The following is a 22,670-nucleotide window of genomic DNA, read 5'->3' as shown; positions in this document are numbered from 1 at the left end:
GGATGTATCACCACCTGTCCGCTGGTATCGAAATACCTTGGCGTTTCTTTTTTCGAATCGTCGCGGTCGTCATCGACAAGTATAACGTTACTTTCGTAATCAAATTTCCTGATCTCGAATGAAGTGTTACAAGAGAGAAAAAAAAAAACACTCGTTTCCCTGTCGAAACCAGTAATTACACACGAACGGACGGGAGCACGGACGAAATCTTGGCTTCTTCATCCTTTGTTTCAAGTTCGCCGTGAACGGAATTCCTACCGGTATCCCACAGATGTACCTGTGCGCATCCGCGCTGAAAAGAGCTCCCATTAATACGCGCGTTTTGTCGGTCGTTGTGTTTGGACATATTCCGGGGGCCTTTATCGGCGAAACACCGCTTTACATTGTGCTCATTCTCTTGGCCGAGTGTGTATCGCACCGTTCTGGCCACGATATAATGCCCCCCCTCAACACTGTGCTCCGCTGCGCTGAAACGAGCCCTTTATTGCCGTTCGCTGCTCGGATGCTGCTTCCTTTCTCAGGCCCTCGCTGTGTCCTCCTCTTTCTCTCTTCCTCTTTTTCTCTCTTCCTGCCGCGTTGTTTACCGTGCGTTCCCCGTTGACTGGATAAAAAAGGAACCGCACCTGCAGTAGGAATTATCACCAAATTTTCTTTCGCGCGATACCGAATCCCTACGTGTCGGCGTTAGAGGACGTTTAGCTTGTTTAGGATCGACGAACTTTGTTTTATCGAAGAATTCTGAAAACTTTCAGACGCGAGGTCCAACGTTGATATCAATTGATGATGGAATCTTCACACGGTCGATGGTTCTGTTCCTTAGGGCGCACCTGCTCTTCTTCGAGTGATAAGCGCGGCTGTCGTATTTCACGATAAGGACGGTTCGAGGAAACCGATAACTAGTTCCCTTACAAAGAAATTGAAATTCGTGCAACAACTCAATCCCTCGTGTCTTCTTCTGGTATCATCCCTCTACTGTGTCTGCCGTTTATTTCCGGTCGGTGTGGCGCGACGGGAATAAGTGTCGTTTAAGGGCTTAACCGTCCGAGACAAATCGTGATCCGGGTTAAGAGGAGTTTTTTCCACGGATAGGAAGAGGGCAAACGGTGTGTAAAGCAATGCATCTGGCTACCTGCCAGCTCGGGGCTATACTTCGACGGCCGCTCGTTTCTGAATGAACAATAGAAAATGTCTGGGCTATTCGCGCCGACGCCAACGTTCTTAATGAATACCTTGAATCAGACTGGCCTCGAGTTCACCGGGCGTTTTACAGGTGCACGTTGTTGCGTACACGCAGGTAGAGACGAAGCTTTGCCTCTGCTAGCTAATTAGGTTGTTGCGCGAGTTCATTCAGACACTATTCGATGACATAAAAGTATCGCGAAATGGCACTTATAATAAACATAGAAAATTAAATTTAAATTGGGGATCTCTCCATGGTCCGCCGACCATGTACCGTATTAATGAATGCCAATTATATCGAACAACGATCGATTTCGAAACAACCTGTTGTTTCTTTTGGGCCAAAAAATGTCTGGATCCAAGGTGTGGTTGTTCTGCAGACGAGAAGGCAAGTCGAAAGGCGTGTACACACTCGCATCTGCCAGATCGTGGCGTGCGAACATCGGCGTTTTCAGAACTCGTAAGCAGCATCACCTGGGAAGATAGGCCCTGGTAAACTGCCTCTCCCTCGACTCCCGTTTCGCCGACAGCGAAACGTAACTTCCCTTCTGGGAAGAAGAGAGGAGGTCCTCGGCTATCCTGTTTAAGTATCGTCGGGCACGCCATCGGCGAATCCTGCGTTTCGTCCTTTCGTCTTCTCCCTTTTTTCCTTCACTTTTTTCACTTCTCCTCTTCGTGTTCGTCGACTTGCCTTCGTAGTCAGTGGCGTAACGAAAAGACCGTCTTCGGTTAGTCTCAAATCCTCCAAGCGTACGATTCTCTATATTTGATAAGATGTTAACACCTCATATTTCCTCCTTATTCGATTAGAATTCTTGTTAAATCGCATTTTTGAGGTTGCATCGTGTTCCTGATACAGAGTACGATTGTATCGCGTTAGCTCCATGAAAAATGGAACGTTTTCGTGTTAATTACTTTATGATAAATCGTAAGCAATTGCGGTAATATTTAACCTTGATCCATTGAGATTATAGAAATATAAATCCCTAGGATTTATATATAAGACCATTGATATCAAAATTCAAAACAACGAATATTCGGATATTCCCAGCATCCTTAAATAGAACACCAGCCCTACGGTGTTGAACCCCCCCCCTTCCTATTAAGCCTAAGGGAAATCCTGTCGAAAAAGGAAGATGAACCATATAAAGGCTGACCACTTAACTCTTCCTTACGCTACTGACCACATAACCATACGGCACCGTGGATACTGGATCCATTTGGCTTCTCTCACACATAACACTAGCCACAGTAGAGTAAACTGGTCGAACCAGGTTACTGGCGCTGCTGCTGTGCTCGCAGTATCGTGCGAGACGTGGGTTTTTCGGTAGGGCACCTGATCCTTCCAAGCCCTTTCCTAATCTGCCTGGGCCCATTACGATAATACGTTTAGTAGGAAGCCTGGCTGGTCTTCCTCTGGCGCGAAAACAGGTAGGCATTGGTAGGAGGATGAGAAGAAGAAGAAGAAGAAGAAGAAGGGAGAAGAGGAAGAAGAAAAGAACGCCTCTTTCCCAGAGCCACAACGTGGTATACGCTTACTCTCTTTGTGCCGGATGCGTGCCGCCGGCGGAGTAGCAATAGCGGACGAACGTCCGGTCTGCCCTCTCTCTTTTCTCTCTCTCTTTCTCTCTGTTTCCTTGCTTCGATCTATCCTTCTCTGTCAGTGTTGTCGGAGGCCGATGCACTTCGATCGCATCATTGGGCGCAGCAGTGCACCACCTCTCGGTTGCCCTACTGATGGACGCGCTTAATTAGTTTCGCGTTTCGTGCACCTAAACCTCTCGTCTCATCTCGTTCGATTATTGTATCGTCGATCAGTCTGGCTGATTGGCCTAGCTCGATACCTTGGATCCATTTTCGAGTGTCGATCCTTCGAAAGTCGGATCTTGACGGAAGGATTGCTTTGATACCGGCTTGATTGGAATTGACTTCGTACCAGTCAGATTTCTGCGTTTCGTCTACATAAGAATTTTGCATTTATGTTTCAGAGAAAGTATTGATAACGAGGCTGACCACGCAGAAATGGTTAGACGTGGGGCCGAATTGGACGGAGGACGAGTACAGGAGTGCTCATTCGAAGATGGTGTACGAGTACCGAGTGACCTGCGTGGCCCATTACTACGGTAAGGGCTGCGAGAACTTGTGCAGGCCGAGGGACGACAACTTCGGTCATTACAGCTGTAGTCCGACCGGTCAACGCGTCTGTCTATCTGGATGGAAGGGTGACTACTGCAACACCCGTGAGTATCTTCAACATTATCATCATCGTGTATACGCGTAATGCGTGCACTCCCACGCTCTCGTCCCATCGCGACTGCACCGCGCGTGACATCCCTCCTTTTGTAGGAATTCCGTGTATGAAATTACAGAGACCATCTCCCTGGCTATCTCTCCCTTTCTCTCCCGTCTCGACCACCGCGTAATTCATACTCTGTCCTCTGGTAACCAGAGAGGTTGTCGAATTTAGGATCCTTTTTTTCTCTCCTGGCGCGATTGCATTTTCAACGTTGTGTGCGAATGTCCTGTGGAATTAGGTCGATGGGAGGAGCTCGGTAAGAAGAGCCACGCTGGTACGAATGATAGCGGACCGAGGTAATAGATAAGATGTAAAACCGTCCAGATGGGATACATGGTTCCGTATCCTTCTGGACGTTACATAACACTCGCTGCAGGACGTTCAGAGTTAGTTCTCTATTCTCGTAGCTACGAAACTCAGACGAACTCGAGGAGAGTCCGAAGGAGAGGCCCGGTGCAGTGTCGGTGCAGCGCAGTCGGGTCCGAGCGTGCAGCAGCTTCCCACGCTTGGATCGCGCGCGTGTGCGAGAGAGTCTCTTTCTCTCTCTTTCTTTCTCGTCTGGTCCCGTCTGTGCCTCTCCTCTCTTCGCTGTTCCCTTCTGGGGAACGTTCGTCTGCATCCAGCATCCTCCTTGTCGCTCGCGTACCTGAGCCCCAGCGAAGGATTAATCCGCGTGTACGTGTGCACCACGGCTCTCTTTCTGCTTGCACCGTTCGGCTTTCGTTTGTGTGCTTGAAGCCAAGTCTTCCATCGTGTGTGGCTCTTTCTGTCCGATCTTACCGAGCCTCGTCTGCACGTGTTTGTGAGACTCCTTCGAACGGAACGACGACCAGCAGATCGAGCTCGTTGCCACGGCTCGTTGCTGTCTGTCGTTGCTGATACCTCGACCGGTCTGCAGGTTACGTGGCACCTGGTGCATCCATACCGAGTACAAAGACCTCGGATCGGTATTTTTTCGGTAATCGAGCTGGCTAATTAGGCTGCACAGTGTAAATATTATTTATTTAACGCGTTTGCTTGTCAGCGCTCGGTTCATCGCCGAAGGCTTAAGATCATTCCCGATGGCATCCGAGAACGGGATCCTCTTTTGCTTTCTTTGCCAGCGTGCCAAGTCGTGGCATTCCACGAACAGCGTCAGAGGAATGGCATTCGCGAATTTGGCTACGATTAGGCACGCTTAAATCTCGATTAAAGAGATGGACATTTCTCGAAGCGGTGATATTATACCGGACTGTTGCAGATGCAACTCGATGACACACTTCTCTTCACGGAGTCGCTCGATTCACTCGCTCCTCTCTATCCGATCTCTTCATGCAAAATCGATGTTCCTCGAGGTGTTGACCTTCCCCCCGGATCTGTTTTCGTGTTCCGGCTCCTACGTTCCCGATCGTTTCGTTAGGGTCCTCGGGTTCTCGTTAAGAAGCGGTCGTTGCACTCTTACTCGGCCACACTCGACAAAGTTTCTCCGCGTATCGATTACTAATAGACTGCTAACACTTCATTTCGTGACATTCTCGGGTATTCCTGGAAATGGTGGAGGTTCGTGCTGTGTTTTCGCTGACGACCACGCGTCCTCGCGGAACCCCGCGATCCGCGTCGATCTTTTCTCACGTGCCCGCTCGTTCACGCCCACGCCACCGTTTCTATCGTTTTTCATCTTTTTCTCAACGCTCGCGCCGCGTTAGAAAGGAATAGTTCTCGCGAATCGTTGCCGCTTCCACTCGGACACCGGTGTACACGAGTGCTGGCTGCATTAGTCACTACGCTTAGACGTGTTTTCTAAATGAAAATATCTAAGCGGTCGTAAGACTGATCGAGTCGCACAATTTTCTTCTTTGTCAAAATGAAATTTCGGTCCCGTGAGAAAAATGAAAGCGGTCGACGAGTAAATGGTTTCTACAAATGGCGCCAAAGTGTACTCTGAACGTTTGCTCAGCTGACCCGGTGTGCCCCTTTCAGTAAAAAAGAATGTCCGTTAAGCGTGGACAAAAAGAAATGTGTCGCCTCCAGACAATTCACTCGTCGATTAATCATTTCTATAGTATAACAGTATCAAGTCGAAAGTTTATTTCTCCACTGTTTCACTTTTACCTTCGAAAGGAGGTTGAATCTTCGAGACAGAAATAGGAACACTTAATTATTAAATAAAATTTTCAATCACCAATTTGCGTCTGTCCCTGTGACTAAAAGGGTTAATCAGCCAGGTCTGAAAGAGCAAATACAAAAAGCAGTCTACAACACTTGGTAGCATGGTTCGATCATCCTGCAGAAGGGGTTAACTATAAGGGCAGGGGGGTTAGAGGATAGGGTAAGGGTTGTTGGGGCACAGCAGACATTTTCGGGGGTGCCAGCACGTATTACAGGGGTTGCAGAGAGGCAGCTGCAACACGACGGTGAGCCGAGGCGAAAGAGGCCAGAGTGGGCCCCTGACAGCTGCAGCTAGAGGTCGGTGCTTTAACCAACAGCTGCTGCACCGGACTCCAGTTCACAGTCCCCGCTTCCATTTCAACCCCTCCCTTCTCCTCTCCTCCTGCCTTTCTTCGATAACCACGTCGCATTTTTCCATCTCCTTCGTTTCTCTTTATGGGAGCCAGGGTGTACCTGCCGAACGTATTCACCTTTTTCTTAGCGCAGGTAGATTCCTCGAGGTACACTGTCGTTCAGATGTATCCGGACACTTGACCCGTTCGGTTCGTTCAGGTTAACTATTACTCTCTGTTGCATGATCGTCATTAATATCACTGATAGGACAATGGATTCCAAACGAATGTTTTCTTGGGATTCAGCTGGAAATTCTTATTGTCGCCGGTTCCGCGAAAGGTCAGGCAGAGAAAATGCCGGTTACACGCGGCAGGAAGGAAAAATCGATAGGTACGTTGGGCACGAGCCGTGAAATTTCATCGGGGGAACAACGTCCGTGTGCCCCTCGTGGACATTTAAAGGGAACCGAGTTTGCCCTCGTTTCACTGTTCGCTGCAGGCACGTAGACTTGGTAACGGGTGCGTCCTCGAAACGATCGTTGGTCAGCTCAGGTATCTTCAGGGTTTATTGCGTGCAGGTTGCGGCTTTTGTCCGCGCTCGGTGTTTCTCTTTCCTCGATCAGCTGGCGATGAAAGTTCGCCTCGCTCGATGCTGACCAAGATACAAATGGCAATGTTCCGAGGGGATATATGTTAATGGGTCTTTAACAGATCATCTCCCGTGCTTGTGCGCTTCATTCACTTGGCACTGCTTTTAGAATTTGGTACTATTTTGTTAGAATAAAATCACGGATATTTTCTCTGATAATACAGAGAGTAGCAGTTTTAACCAGCTGATCGAAGGCGGAAAGATGGAGTGGAATTCTACCCCGTCGTGTGACGCAGGTTGCGCTTTTCGATCAGCTGGCGGTCCACCGTATATCGTCGGCGTCAACAAGAATAGCAGCTCTAAATCAGTTAGCCGTCCAATTTAAGCCCTGGAGCTTAAACACCTTTCCTCGTTCTACGACCTTATCTTCACGTTGTCGTACGTTCACCAAACACAAATATCACTATTTCTTTTGACGAGTTCAAAAAATGTTGAGGATCGCCCGATAAAAAAGATCTATGCAGATTACAGCAACGTCATCCCCAGGCCAGGTCCAAGTTTAAACCCTGTGGCAGTCAGACGTTGCCGTAATCCCGGTTTAATTCAGGAACATCGGTTCCCTCGCATCCCTTCGCATTCGTTTTTTGCCCGAGACTCGTGGAATCTCTGCGATTCGGCCGTTCCTTGTGCCGTCCCGCGGGATCAACGAGGCTGGAACAGGCCAGAGTCGTCCCTCTGGTTCTCCACTCTATAAATACCCCATACTTCTCTCCTTAGCACGCCTCGAGTCTCGAGAATCGACGAGAGAGGAGAGAGCCGTTCTTCGTGGGCCGTTGCGCTCGGTGCCAAGGTCACAAGTCCTCTTCTCTCTGCTCCTCAGGGTACGTTTTAGCGTGACATTAAATCGCAACATTTGTTGCCGTCACACTGGATTTCACATAACGAAACCGAATTTCTTCAACCCCTCTTCATTCAGCAAGACGGGCCACCCTTTTCAGGGTCGACCGGGTTTCTTTCTCCAACTGTGAATGCACTTTTGTCCCTGTTTTTCCAGCGTGCGCTCATCAGCTTAGCTTGTTTTCCCCGTAGGAAAAACACTCCTTTGTGATGTTTTGCAGCCCTGTTTTTCTTCATGGATCAATTGAACATCCGCATGTTCACTGTATTCTCGTGTTATCCTGAATTTAAGTAGACCGAAGTTGAACTCGTTTCTGGATCTACCTTGACAGGTATTCCCGAGTGCAGGGTCGAATTGGCCAATTAGTAGGGTGTTAGAGGTGCATTCGAGGTGATAAGATTGGGATCTTCACACGTGACACAATTTTATCATCCTTGTGGGACGCGGGAGCGTACTCGAACGCTAGCGTGCGCACGTATCGTTGACTAGTCTACGTGCAGCTATGCAAGGAATCGTGCGGTCAGACTCCTTTCCCATCCAGGATTCCGGGAAAACAGGAACGATTCGTGGTACATATGACATAAATTTTAATTAGACGAACCATCGTGTATTCGAGGCGCGAACCGATCTCGTCTTCGTGTCTATAAATCGGTTGCCCACCGTCGTGTCCTTTACGGGTCAGCCATGACCCAGACCTAGAATCCTTCCCAACTGGGCACAGTATTTTCGTAAAGAGAATCGGCGGCCAATTTAACGATTCGATTAACAACGAACCGGGAGGCCGTTGGTGCGGTAGGGTAGGCCCGGTGAATTATCGAGTTCCAGTGCTCGACTACCTATAAGAGTGGAATGCATCGGATGCATCGCGGTGTATATGTATGCATCTACCTTACGTAGCCGGTCGTGCAGTCGTGAGGGACGCGATCGACCTCTTGCGGAGAGTTGCCTTAACCTTTTGGATTTTTTTTTTTCTTACTCGTTTCAGCCCGCTGCCTGCCCGGATGCGACGAGCAGCACGGACACTGCAATCGACCCGACGAATGCATGTGAGTATACGCATACACATACATATACGTATCCACACGTTTATATTCTTATTCTGTCTCTCTCTTTTCGTTTAACTAACTCCTCTTCTTCTTCTTCGCTGATATTACATTCCTGACTCGATACCTGTACGACGGTGTATCATACTCGCACGGCATTAACAACGATCCCTCCGTAGATGAGCCTTTCGAGAAACTTCACTGTTAATCAGTTCAATTAGATTTTTTTTTTTTTTTTTTTCTTAATGATTATTCCAATTGAAAATACGATATAGCCTTTCAACGTTTCATTTTATTTATCGGAATAAGGTATTCGAGTCTCGCTATTTAAATATCCTTTGGTAGAATCATCGATTTCCGGGTTTCGCGTATGAAATTGAATTTTTCTTTCGCATGGCGGTCGATTAAAATATTATCGCCAGATTTCCCGCGTTCGTTTCAGCTCGATCGAGCGTGCGGGTCGAAGAGAAAAGTACGGGGAGGAATTCGAAGCGTTCGACTGCTTTCCGTCGTAAACGAGGCGCACTCGGAGGTGCCAATCGTTCTTACCCTTGCTCCCAACTTCTTCTGTACCTCCCTTCTTTTCTATCAGTCTCCCATCCTTTTCTCTCTCATCGCTAAGCAACAACGGGTGTCGTTGAACCTTCTAATTCGACTGAGAAGTAGTCGAAAAGAAGAGGCTGGTGAGTCAAAGATCGATCGGAGAATTTCTGTATTTGCCGGGAATCCTTGCGACTGGCTATAAATACAAGAGCCTTGGTTCAAAGATCTTCGCGCGATCGAAAGAGAAGAAGAACACTTTCGCCTGGCGCGTGTAGAAACTATCGTCGAGTAAAAATCGCGATAATGGAATTAGGAGGACGCGGATTGTATCCGTGCCCTTCGTAATTCCGAGACCGCGTGAGATTCTTCTTCATGGGACACGAATCTGAGCTGAGCGACTTAACCCGGAGGTTTAGAGTTAACTCGATCATCTAATTACCGTACGACCGGGGTTAATTGTCCCGTTAGCCGCAGCCATCAGTCCAAGCTAGATTCCCCTCGTGAGTTCTCTCCATTCGGCTGACATCCTCCGCGTTTCCAATGATTCCGCGGGCGCCCTCTATCCGCTCCGTACTCCGCCTACGCCATCTGCTGGGAAAAAAGTAATAATTTTCAAAAATAGTCCGACCGGCGGCCAGACGTCCAGAAAACACGGTGGTTCGCGTTTTAAATGTCCCAGACGACCTGGAATTTATGGGCATACCGTAGTCTCGCAAACAAACAAGCCTGGGGACCAACGCGAGTGGCGATAAATTATATCGTGGCGGTAACCGTTTCGAAAACAGTGTATATTATTCGTTTCTGTTACTCTCTTTTATTTTGTGCCCTGTATCGGCGAGAACCACTTGGCGAAATTCGCTCGACGTGTCCTGTAACTTTAAAGTTCCGCGGTTTCGAGACACCGTCAACGAGAGAGAGAGATGCTGCAACGATATTTCCCGCTAGGAACATCGACACGTGGTGCCAGTAAATCGCGATCGTGTCTAGCGAAATAGGTTCACGGATCCTCTATCCAGGATGCACGTATATTACGCGAGTTTACTTTGTTATAGGTCTCGTTTAACAAACGATCGGTACACTCTATGTACGTGTTTATTTTCGAGGAAAAAAAAGAGGCACGTTTTAAATCGATCGTACGATTACGTAGGCAAAAAGGGTAATCTGCTTTCTGGCCGCGTACCTGTATGCGTGGAAATAGTCGATATGATCGCTAAAAGCAATTGCCGTGAGAGCCTCGTGGGATGTTGGCCCCGTTCGTGATACGTGAAAGAATCGCGGCTACGGTGTCCCATTGAAATTTCGGAGTCCATGTTCGGTTGCGCGAGTGGTATCTCTGAATACCGATGAAGATGCACATCGTGCATCATTTTACGAACCGTCATCCATTCTTTTTCCCTCTCTTTCGATACACCAATGGACTCTATACTTCCACGATACATAATATTTCATTGTATAGCCGGTACATGAACCGAGTACCGGTATTATTTAACACTCACACCCCCGAGTACCGGTACTCCGGCGACTCGGTGGATCCTCTCGTCTTGCTAATTGACCAAGTGTCATCAAATACCGGTACTCGGAGGTATTTGGGAGAGATATCGAGCACATCGAAAGCCGCGGAAATCAGAAATCCATTTCGCGTCCTAGGAAGAGTCAGGCGCGGATCGGAGAAGACAGCTCGAAGAATCACACGGATACTTCGAGCATCTCATTGCCTAGGCGCGTATACAAACGACTAGGAATATCCACGCGGCACAGTTCGGCTCGTCTCATGCCGTCCCGTTCTAACCGTGTACTCTCTAGGTCCCTGGCCGTCTCTATCCCTCGACGGGCTCTCTCGATTACGCTCTCCGGTGTGTACATGGGATTTAATGGTATAGTCATGCGACGTCGACGACTACGGCTACGGTTGCCCTCTCTTTCCCTCTACACTGGATATATAGCAAATGTATATATAGAGACGGAGAGAGGCGGATGGGTATTAGTGGGCAGAGCAAGGCGCGCGCACACACAGAGGATCGTAACCTTTCCTTGACCCGCATACTGAACGGCTGTGCCGAGGCTCGAACCGTGGGAACACTACTCGACGACTCGTCTCCCCACTCTCCTTCGAATTCTACCTCCTCTACTGTCTCTCTTGGCTAAGGCTCTTCCTTCCTTCTCTTAATGCTTCTCTTTCTCTCCTTCTCCATCCTCTCTCCCTTTCGACTGGTCTCTCCTGAGCTAAGGCTCTTTCTCCCTCTTTTACCGTGTGTGTGTGCCTCTATCTGCCTGCCTGTATAATATTCTACATATGTATATACACACCTTTTTCTTTGCTTCCTTCTGTCTTCCTTCGATCCCTGCTTCTTGTTCTATCTTCACCCGTGGACCCTCTTTGTCCTTTCTTGAACGAGTATAACCCCCGTTGGATGTAATGGCCGACCACCATATCCTCCTCGTTTCCCTCCCTTCCTCCTGGATCCAGCTCCTTTCTACCTTCCTCGTCTCTCTTTGCGCTGCCTTTTATCCACCTTTGCGTATCCTCTGTCGCGGTGAACCTTTCTTTTTATCCTGGTTTCGCCGCTTCTTTTCCTCCCTTCGCTACAACGCGTCCCCCGTGTTCCCTTCTTCTTAGTCGCGTTTTCGAGTTTTTTCTTGGAAATTCTTTCGGACAAGAGAACTGGCCGATATAAATTTTCGGTGACCCTTGGGAAAAAGCTTTCGGACTGATCGGTTGAGGGCTGGAAAGAAGAAATACTTGCGGGGATCCACTTAGGGACACGGGATGATCCTTGCGTCCAGTTTCATGACATCCTTTAAGATTACTTTCCCGTAGGGATCGATTGGTATTTAACGATCACAGTAATTAGAGTCTACTAGTCGCAACACCTTTCTCCTATCCAGAGGAAAGCTGTTCACTCGCGAGAAAGGTGGCGGAGGATGTAACGCGAGAGTCACCCGGTATGAAGCTCGGTTACCTGGAAACGGGGATTCCTCCTCGTCCCATCTCTTCCTCTTTATTGCGCGTCGTCTATCGTGGTCCGTCATTTTTCATACGCGTTTAACGAGGTCTTTGACATTCGTCTTCGAATGGCTGGGGACTCTAATCGCGGTGGCCGAATAGCTAGCCTGGGACAGCGCAATAAATCGCAAGTATGAAAGGAATTCGATGTCTAAGAAAAGGGGAGTTTCGTTGACCCTCGATAATTAGATTTTGTCGATAAAGAGATCCGTCGACGCGAGACATCTTTATTTTTTTCTTCCTTCCTTCCTTCCTTTGCTTGATAGTTTCTCTTGGTGAAAAAAGCACCCGAACGTACTTTCACCTGAACGTGGAATAAAAGCAAGGATCGCTAACGAGCAACATCCATTCTTGATGTTCCAGATGCCACAACGGCTGGAAGGGAGCGTACTGCGACCAGTGCGTGAGATATCCAGGCTGCCTTCATGGTAGTTGCCAAAAACCCTGGGAGTGCCTGTGCGACGAAGGCTGGGGCGGGCTGTTCTGCAACCAGGACCTGAACTATTGCACGAATCACAAGCCCTGCATGAACGGCGGCACCTGCTTTAACACCGGCCAGGGTTCGTACACCTGCTCGTGCGCGCCAGGCTTCACCGGCACTGACTGCCAGACGCCGCTTTTGGACTGTCACTCGAAACCCTGTCTGAACGGTGGTTCCTGCAACATGGAGCCATCCTATAGCAATTCTAGCCTCGCCACTGGCATCGGTGTCCCTAAAACGTCCGTGGACGCATCATCATCGAGACAACATCATCGTGCTGCTTATCGTTGCACCTGTCCACCCGGTTGGCGCGGTCGACACTGCGAGATCACCTCAAGATCCTGTCGAGATTCGCCCTGCCATCATGGAGCCACCTGCGAGGACGACTCTCTTCGCGGCTACGTGTGCCGTTGCATGGCAGGTTACACGGGCAACGATTGCGAGTCCCATCTCGTCGAGTGTTCCCCGAATCCGTGCGCGAACGGTGCCACCTGCACGGACATCGTGAACCCCTTCGGCTACCGGTGTTCCTGTCCTGCGGGCTTCACCGGCGAACGCTGCGAGACCAACATCGACGACTGCCAAGGTGATCCCTGTCTGAACGGTGGAACTTGCATGGATCTGATCAATCAGTTTCGTTGCCAGTGCGTGCCCGGTTACGTAGGTAGGCTCTGCCAGGACAAGGTGGATTACTGTTTGGCTAAACCGTGCGCGAACGGGGGACGGTGTATCTCGGGGACGAACGATTACCGGTGCGCGTGCCGACCGGGTTTCACGGGGAAGGACTGTAGCGTGGACGTGGACGAGTGCAGGAGTGCACCGTGTAGAAACGGTGGGACTTGTCTGAACCGAGTGAACGGATTTCTCTGCGAGTGCCCCGAGGGTTGGCACGGTAACAGTTGCGCGGAAGAGGTAGGAAGCGGAACGGCTATCCTGCCAGCAGCAACCGTGGCTGCCAGCTCTCCGTCGAACACGGCGGCTGCTGTCCCCGCGGTACCACCCTCGGGGGCCAGCTATTGGTCGGGAAATTTGTCGAAGCACGTAGCATCCGCGGAACCCAGAGACGCGGGCTTGACCACCGAACACGTGGTGGTGATAGCCACCCTCTCGACAGCTGTACCAGCGTTCGTTTTGGTCGCGGCCGTCGCCGTGATGTGCATGAAGAGGCGACAGAAGAGGGAACAGGCAAAGGCCGACGAAGAGGCAAGGCTGCAGAACGAACGGAACGCTGTGCACAGCAGCATGAGCAAAAGAAGCGGCGGTGTGATGGGAGGTGTTGGCGTAGGCGCTGGGGTTGGCTCGACCGGAGGCGGCGGAGTCGGAATCGGTAGCGTCGGTCTACTCGGCGGAGGTGGAAGCGGAATGATCAGCGGCGGTGGCGGTGGCAGCGTGTGCACCCTGGGCACCGGGGATGCTCACATGATAAAGAACACATGGACGGCGAACAAGAGCGTGAACAACGCCGCGTCCGCCAGACAGGACGACCTCGACTCCTCGTTTCAAACGGACGTCACGCTGGATAGCTCTTGCTCGGGTTACAAGCCAGAACCGGTGCTGCAGGACGGTCGAACGCGGACAACGAAGCAACTGAACACGGAGGCGGCGGCGCATAGGGCGTCCCATCTCTTCCAGAAGGAGAAGGATTGCCTCGGTCTTGGTCTCGGGATAGGCGTCGGTGTCGGCGTCATTGAGAGTGCCAAGAGGTCGTCGGTGTTCGCGAGTAACACGACGACGGACAGTTGTTGCGCGGCGGAAGCAGCGTTGCTTAAGAGGCCGACCACTATCACGGAGGGTGGCAGTGGTCCACCGGGTAGCGGTGGGGGCGCCACCGAGACCGGCTGTGGGGTTTACGTGATAGACGATCATTACAGGCACGACGCGTCGTTGGCGGCTACGCTCGCGACGGAAGTGTAGTTTCGTCTACCCGCAGAGCCAGCCGACCAACTCTGGACTCTCTTATTATTATAATACCTTTCTCTTCCTCGCGATGAAAGCTGTGTAACCCCGTGACTCACGCGCACAAACTCTTGTGTTTCTCTTACGTTCGTCACTGTTCGCGTACCAACGCGACACCACACCACCATCGCCCTACCCCCGTGAAGGCTCTCCGTTATGGGCCAGCGGGTGAACGGGCGTGCATGCGTGCGTGCGTGCATACGTGCGTGTGTTCTCTTCGCGATTCCTTTGTTTCTCTCCCTCCCGTTGCGCAGGACGTCGCGCGTGAGAACGTTCCACCGGACTTTGCCAGCACGCTGGCAAGGAAGAAGTTGACGCGCGCGTTCCGCCGGACGATCGCGCGGACGATCCATGTCGACGGGGCGGACGACGGGGCTAGAGGAACGCGCGCACGCCTCTCTTCAGTCCTACGAAGAAGACGAAGAAGACGAAGAAGCAACGGAACGATAAGAAGACGATGAAGAAAATAAAATGAAGAGACTTTTAGTGAGGAGCTCGACGGTTGGAGCAAATGGAAAATATATATGTATAAAATATATATGTACGAAAATGCTGTGGAGGCGGACGATGGCGGATATCGTCGTCCGACCCGTTCTTAGGTATTAATATTATTATTATATCATGTCCGAAGCAAAACTTTGTACAGAACTAATTTATTATTATTGTTATTTACTATTATTACTATTTGCTATTATTATTATTATTCTAATTATTATTAATATTATTCTATCGTATCCCATTATCATTGTTCCGATAATTCTTTCTTTCTTTCTATTTTTTTTTTCTTTTCTTTCCTTTTCTTTTCATTTCTTTTCTCTATTTCGAATCGCGTGACTGAACTTTTCTCTCTCCGTGGCTAAGAGAGACGCGTTCGAGGATACTTACAATTTTTCTTTTTTGCGAGCGATAGCGATGCATCCCAGTGTGCATGCATCGAGAGTACGCGTGTCTGTCTGTCTGACTGTCTGTCTGAGTGATTGTGTTTCATATGTGTATATAGATATATATTATGTATATGTATATGTGTGTCCGTCTGTTCGCGCGAGCTAACTGTGAGAGATAGTAGACGAGTAACGAGTCGAGAGAGGAGAGCGTTTGTATGTACCGTGCGTATATAGTTACGAGCGAGAAAGTTTACGACGAATTAGGATTCAAACGATGTCGCCCCTTCGTGAGATTTTTTTTCGGCCTTTCGGGTAACGTTGTCTTTTTTTTCGACGTACAACGAGATATCGGTTCTTTAATTTTATTTTTTTATTTTTTTTTTTGTTCGCTTCGTCCTCGGGGACGACGTCGCGCGGACCTAGACCCGAGGAGTTCGCGAGGAAAACGATTTCTGGATCGAGTCCCGAGATAATCTGACGAACAAACGAATACCGGAAGCACTGGAACAAACTCAGCCCGGCACTCTAGGATTCCCAGTTCTCCTCGCAACCCCATTGTGCCGGGTAGTCGAGCGCTTAACACTTAAATTCATGTTTTAGCCCTGAACCATCTATCCAATGATCACTAACAACCAGCTAGAGAGACGAGAAGTCGACGTTTCTTCGAATTTCGTCCCTCTCAGCGTACGCGTGATTCGATCCGGAAGTCGTCACTGCTCCTTCGACGAATCCCTCGCGCCGCGGACACCGCCCACCCCCTAATGGAATCTCACTAAAATCAAAATTCACGCTCGATTCCCGCCATAACGCCAACATTCTAAACCGTGTTTCTCTCTTTTTCTTTTGTAAAAAGTTTTTCAAAAGAAAGCCTACAGGAGATTCTTCCAAAGTATTCCTCATTAAAATCATCGAAATTTGAAAGGTATAGCAATGAATTTCTTTATCTTCTATCTTTACGTTTTAGTAACTTTTTAGGGGAAACGACCCGTAGGTTTTCCTTTGTTCAACTTTAGAAATCTTTTCGTGTGAGAGCCTCCGACGATACGACGCATCATACAGTGAAACATTACTCGCGATATGTATAAATACAGGTAAATAAATGAATATATAAATATATATAGATAGAAGAATATATATGAAAAAAATATATATATATATATGTAAATGAGAAACCGGCGTCGTCAACGGCGTTTCGACGACGGGACGGGTTATTCCAGATTTTCGAGATCGAAGTTTGCGAGAAATCTTATTTTCTCAGGTGATCATATTTTTTAACACTTTGACAATCACCGTCACGTGGAATTTTTACACTATCATTCTCTACTATATTTTGTATTTATTGTATTATCTATATCTTCGAAGATGAAAAGGAACTTGAAATTTCAATATGCTCGTCAAAGTGTTAAAATTCAAATCAACCTCGATGCACCTTTTGCTATATATATATATTGAAGAAGAATTTTACCTGTCATCGTTCTTTTAGTGACACCTTGACTGTTTTGGAGGGCCACCTGAAACATAATCAAAGAAATGAATAATTTTAAATATTTCGCGGATTAAAAAAATAATCTATTTTCATAATTAAATTTGTCTAAAAAACAGAAGAAAAGGAATTATTTTCTCGCCGACTTCGTCCACGAAAGCGCGAACAAATGACGATTATGTGTTGTTATCGCACGGTTGATGATAATTAATTTATTTATATGGATGATGCTGCCGAACAAACGGTAACGATGAACGATGCTGCTGTTTATTAACGATGTAACAATGACCGACAATTACACGAAAACACACACATACACGTACACACTACGACGCTACTTGTCCGATGATCAATTAACGCCGGTGGTGATAATATATTGCTGATAGTGATGATCACGATAATAATTGTAGAAACGTACGATGACGATGTAACGAATAAAGATTCGAATGATGTTCCTGTTAATAAATAATAATGATAATTAAATAAACGATTACGAGTCTACCAACACTAAGTCAGGTCATATTTTCTTTTTGTTTTTTTACTTTTTATTTTTTTTTTTTTTTCGTTCTCGTTGGGAAGGGGAGTCTCGCTCGTGGCAAAAGTGAGAATAATTATCATCGAAATTTGTATAAATAAGAAGAGAATAAGTACAGCGTGGATCTAGATCGATTAAGCACCGATTAATCGATCGTTCATTCACCGGCGCCAACCTTGGCTGGCCGTAATTAAACGAGAATCACGTACGTATTAAAATGATTATAGTATATGGAATAGAATGTGTAATAAAGCTGTTGTCATCTTTTTGTACTTACATCTCTTTTCGATCAATAGTTATTCGACGTGGTTGCGAATCTTCCGTTGTCTCTTTTAAATCTTCCCGTTCATTCCTCGACTTCCTGTTTCTTTCGTAATTTATCATACTTGTTCCTCTCTTCCAAGTCACTTACCGTTTCCTTTCATTTTATTTTAACTTCTTCCAACAATTGTCCTGGAAACGAAACTCCTTTGTTTCTTTATTAGTGAGATGTATCGATACGTTTGCCAAGAATTAAACAATTAAATATATATTATATATGTGGAAAGATTCCTAACGATGTCCGCATTTCTCTGTTTCCTGTATAAAAAAGAGACGTTAACTTAATGTTATGCATTATAAATATATATATATAGGGGCGTATATACACGTTGCAGATCTGTGTATATTTGTAGCGGAAACAAGTGTACAATGATTACGACTTTGCGATTACTATTACTATTTTTATCATTATTATTATTAATTATTTTATTATTCTTATCGTCAACGTGTAAATAGGAAACGAATTGTCAATGGGATGTCACGCGAACGACACCGACCGATCAATATTAATATTAAAAAAAGATAAACGAACGAATCTGTATGTTATGAATTTTCATCCCTCTGATAATTTATCCAATAATTTGGAAACCTTCGTTATGTATATCGAGACTCTGCTACGAGAGAGTTAAAAAAGAAAAACTAAATCACGTTCCAGGAGTTACGCAATGCGCGTTGAATCCTTAAAGGACGATCGCGAGCTCGCTATTTCCGTGGAGAAGATTCCGTTTAAGAACCCGAGACACGGATGAATCGCGACAAAGTAGCCGCGAACGTGGCCGCCTGTGGGAAGATCGAGAAAATGTAGAGAGAGAAAGAGAGGTCCGGCTCGATGAAGGAAGTCGCATCTTCTCGGAACGACGTCAGATTACTCTGATAAGGGGACAACGATTTTATGTAACCTCGATCGACGGCTGTTTGCATTAGAATTCAGGGGAATCGCGGCGAGCACCGTTCTGCTGCTGGAATAAATGGATTCAACGTCAATCTTCGAGTTACCCTATGGGAAAGTGATAACCACGTGTGGGGCATGATTTGAATTTTCGATTAGCATCTCTATACGAATCGGACAATTATCGATATCGTTTATTCGCGTAATACGAATGTGAATATCCACCGGCTATCATCGATTTATTCAGACCCCAATAGCGCATATTCATAAAACGCTTGATCAATATTTATGATCGCGTTAGATTTCACCTTCCAGCTATTATTATCTCTCATGAAATATTGATTCAGAAGGAACGGGACGAGAAACGGTATATCTCTGATAACCCTCCTCGTTATTAAAACTTTTAATATAATTCGATTAATTCGAGTAGAAAAATCGTACTAAGAAGAACTTACGATCGGCGATGAATCTAACTTCTCTCTTTTTTTCTTTTTTAAGAGTTTATCGTCGCATAACTTGTAAAGTTTTTTGAACGTCGAATGAAACAGGGACGCGATCCTACGAAGCTAAGTATTAGAAGATATTCTACGGGTATATACACGATATAAGCAGAAGCCAGGGAACCTCGTGAAAGTCGTCGAAGGAAGATCGTGGCCAAGCTACCCACGACTCATCGTGTCGTTATATACGCGCCGGTTATTACCTGCAGCTTCTCCGCTGCAAACCCATTACGACTGCCGTGGCATTCTTCCTCTCTCAATACCTATCTCGCTTATTTTCCATCATTCCCGTCTAGTTAATTAACATTTTTGCATCAGCATTTTTCAACGTCCACGGCGATACGTTCTTTTCCATGGATTCGTTTTCCCCGCTTCTCGGGAGAAATATTCGCGTTATAACGCGAGTCGAAAGAAATTTTCATCGGCTTATAAGTATCTGATGGAATCTACGAAAGGCAACGGGGCGAGAGTGTTGAATGGTCGGAAAGGGGATCGGCGGCCCGACGAAATCTGTCGCAATCGATCAGCAGAGATAGGATTGAATACGGGTCGTCGCGATTTCGTCGCGCTCCAACGATCCTGAAATTCTCACGTCGAATCGACGTCGGTAGGAAATTCTGCAGGAAATTTGGCGCCTACGTCCGTCGACGGTGATCGAATCCGACGAAACGAGAAATTGTTTTCATTCGTCGAATCCGATCCTTTGAAAATTACTCATCGTCAAAGTAAACTCTTTCTCTCTCTCTGTTTTCAGTCTAACAAAACAATCGCCCCTTTAAACTTTCAACCGAAACTATGAAAATACTAACTCCATCGATTTCTTTGCAGGTATACTTCCAAGTTGCACGAAGAAACGCATGGAGGTGCATGCAGTCAAACGGCGCACACACTCGCACACGTAGACACCTACACACGTAGTTGCACACCGCTGCATCTCCGATACGTCGTCTTTCGCGAGACTTTCACTTGCCCTCCGGTTTGGTGCATCGGCGTGCAGAGTTTACAGCCACGTGATACGGCGTTAAGGATCTTCTTCCTTCTCCCTCTCCGCTCTATTTCTGAGCTTGATCCGCTTCTTCCTCGATGCATCGTGTATACACAGTCGTGTATCGTAAGTCGACCATCGCGTATCTCCTCGCTTTTCCACGTATCGTAGACGCGGATCGTTCCTTTCTTTTTTCTCTTTCCAGATTCATGATCGCGTTTCTTAATTGAAGATGCCCAACGGCGTTTACGGGAAACAGATAATGGAGAATTAAGAAGCGTTAAGTTTCCCCTAGTTTCGCTTGGCATATTATTCATGGATTAATCTAATGTATTCTTAATTGTACTTCATTTAATTGTTACCGTGTTGAATAGTAACTAAGAAAAGTAAAGTTGAAATAGGGATTTTTTGATAATATTTTGTTTCAGAAATATATATTCTACGTTCCATCTTCTTCGTAGAAATTACAAACATCGGCCTCGCGGTTCCTTCGAGGATGTTTAATGCCACAGTGATATTCTTTTACTAATTGTAACTTTATTTCAGGTACTGGACATCCGCTTGTTCGGTGGGACGGGCTTAATCAAACGGAGCAGGAGTAAATCTCGGTGTACGCGCCAAAAACATCAGCGACCGCTTCCGGTCGGTTCCAGGTACTCTTTCCAGGTGCATTGCGACGTTGCAGCTCGGTGCACCGGGTCAAACAAGAGCATTCGGCGAGGAAAGAGGACAGCTCTTTCACAAGGGTGATGCGCGGAGAGGCGGTACCAGGGAAAAAAAATTAATTGGGCGGATGTAATCCGATCGATTCCCACGATTCGACTATGCGCCCCGCTTTTATACGCGATGTACGTACGAATCGATCCGGTCCATTATCGTCGATAACCGGTATACATACTTGTGCCGGTTCTTTTCAGAGACCGACCGATTACTTCTTTTCCATCAACAACGGACATCCGCACCTCTCGAAATTTCATTTGGTACACGTTCGAATTAGGTAACGACCGGAGTAAGTACATCTTTCTTTCTTTAGTTTTCTTTTATTAAGTATAATTGTAACAAGGTAATCGGACTGTCATAAAAGTTGCTTCGTCCTTTCATTAACGAGATGGTAAAACTGTTAATTACCTATAATGAAATACGATGAAAGCATTCATCAAATTTACCGAGCTATTAAATTTCTTAATGTCGGATCGATTTTTACGGCTCCATCGGGCTCGTTTTTTCTTTCTTTCTCTCTTTCTTTTTTACAAGCCAACGGAAATTCGCTCGAGTTGCCCGATACGAGGTTAATGCGCCGCCAATATAACAGCGCGCCTCTAACAACCGAATCGTTGATCGTTTTCCCATTTCTAAGCGGCCTGATGCTCGCGTATATCGATTCGACCCTAATAACCGGAATAATTCCAGCCACCTCGTGAAAGCGACCACCTAACGCTCCCATTTATCGGCTGAATTTTTCTTCTCTTTTTTTTTTTTTTCTTTTCTTCCCCTCCGACCCAAGACACCCCTTGTCAGTGCGCATAATGCCCTTCGTGCTTGAAAACGAAGTAGAAAAAGTGCTGTTAAACGTTTGAATCGTACGAGATACGAATCGTTGGTTGATTAATGCAATTTGTAATATTGTTACGGCGCGGAGGGTAATTAGAGAGACGCACGTCCCTGTGAACTTCTTCGCAGCGCAATAAATACTAGTCCGCCGGCACGTACCGCCAGGAATACTCACGTGGCGCCAATACGAGCTTCGCGAGCTTAATTATAGTCGGTTGATTAGAATGCACCGGCAGGAGAACCGCAGCAACGGTGGCTCGCGAGGTACAAGTGCAACGGTGCACCTTTCCTTTTGCGTTCGTACCTCTCGCCTCGATTCCCTTCCACGTTGGCCTCGGATTTTTGCAAACCCGACATTCAGGCGACAATCGTTCCCCTGGAATAACGCGTATCGTTAAAAACATCACAATGAAACGGTGTTTGCCGATACATTATTTTTATCCGCTGCACATCGGACAGACAAAAGATTGTTTTGCTGATTTTAATGATTCAGTTGTATTCATCCATCTGATGTATTATGCATTGGATGGTTTAATAAGCTTAATGAGAATATCCTTTTCAATATTCATGATGGCAGGATAATTAACCGTTTCCATACTTTATAGGTAAATGTTTCATGAATTTTCAGTGTTTAAACAATAACAGCACAGAGCCTGTTGAACATAGCCTACCCCTTTAAAAAGAAAGAAAACGTGTTTACGTTATCATCCTCTATTCTTCTCAGCTAATCCTTTAATTCCTCTAATTGAATCTAGATTCTATTCAGTTCATCGAACTTCACCGCTCGAATCACTAGTCCTCTAAACATCCCTGAAATCATAAATAGTGCATGAACCATCGGGCATTTGATCGGAAGTGATTTGTATCGGACAGACGACAAACAGGTAGCTGTATCAGCTACCTGTTTGTCGGTGATTCGTTGGAAGAAGGCGTCCGCCAGTTCCGGCAACGTAACGATCCCTTTTTCGTTCGGACGATCCTGTTCGACCGCTCACTCGCTCTATTCCGCTCGATTCTTTCTGACATTTGGAGCTCTCCGTTGCCTTATACACA

General features: G+C 46.9%; 1 protein-coding gene across 1 annotated transcript in view; it reads left to right on the top strand.

Annotated features, from left to right (window-relative positions):
• The window catches only part of Delta (neurogenic locus protein delta), a 34,395-nt gene extending 16,999 nt beyond the window's left edge, over positions 1-17,396 (top strand). The window contains exons 4-6 of the mRNA XM_034319072.2: positions 3,168-3,419; positions 8,428-8,488; positions 12,396-17,396. Coding sequence (XP_034174963.1) covers positions 3,168-3,419; positions 8,428-8,488; positions 12,396-14,427 — 2,345 coding nt within the window. The 3' untranslated portion in view covers positions 14,428-17,396. The remainder of the gene's footprint in view (positions 1-3,167; positions 3,420-8,427; positions 8,489-12,395) is intronic.
• Positions 17,397-22,670: the final 5,274 nt, after the last annotated feature.

Source organism: Osmia lignaria, chromosome 13 (genome assembly GCF_051020975.1).
Source record: "Osmia lignaria lignaria isolate PbOS001 chromosome 13, iyOsmLign1, whole genome shotgun sequence".
Lineage (NCBI taxonomy): Eukaryota > Metazoa > Arthropoda > Insecta > Hymenoptera > Megachilidae > Osmia > Osmia lignaria.
Note: the sequence above shows the minus strand (reverse complement) of the source record. Positions and strands in the feature narration are given on the sequence as shown.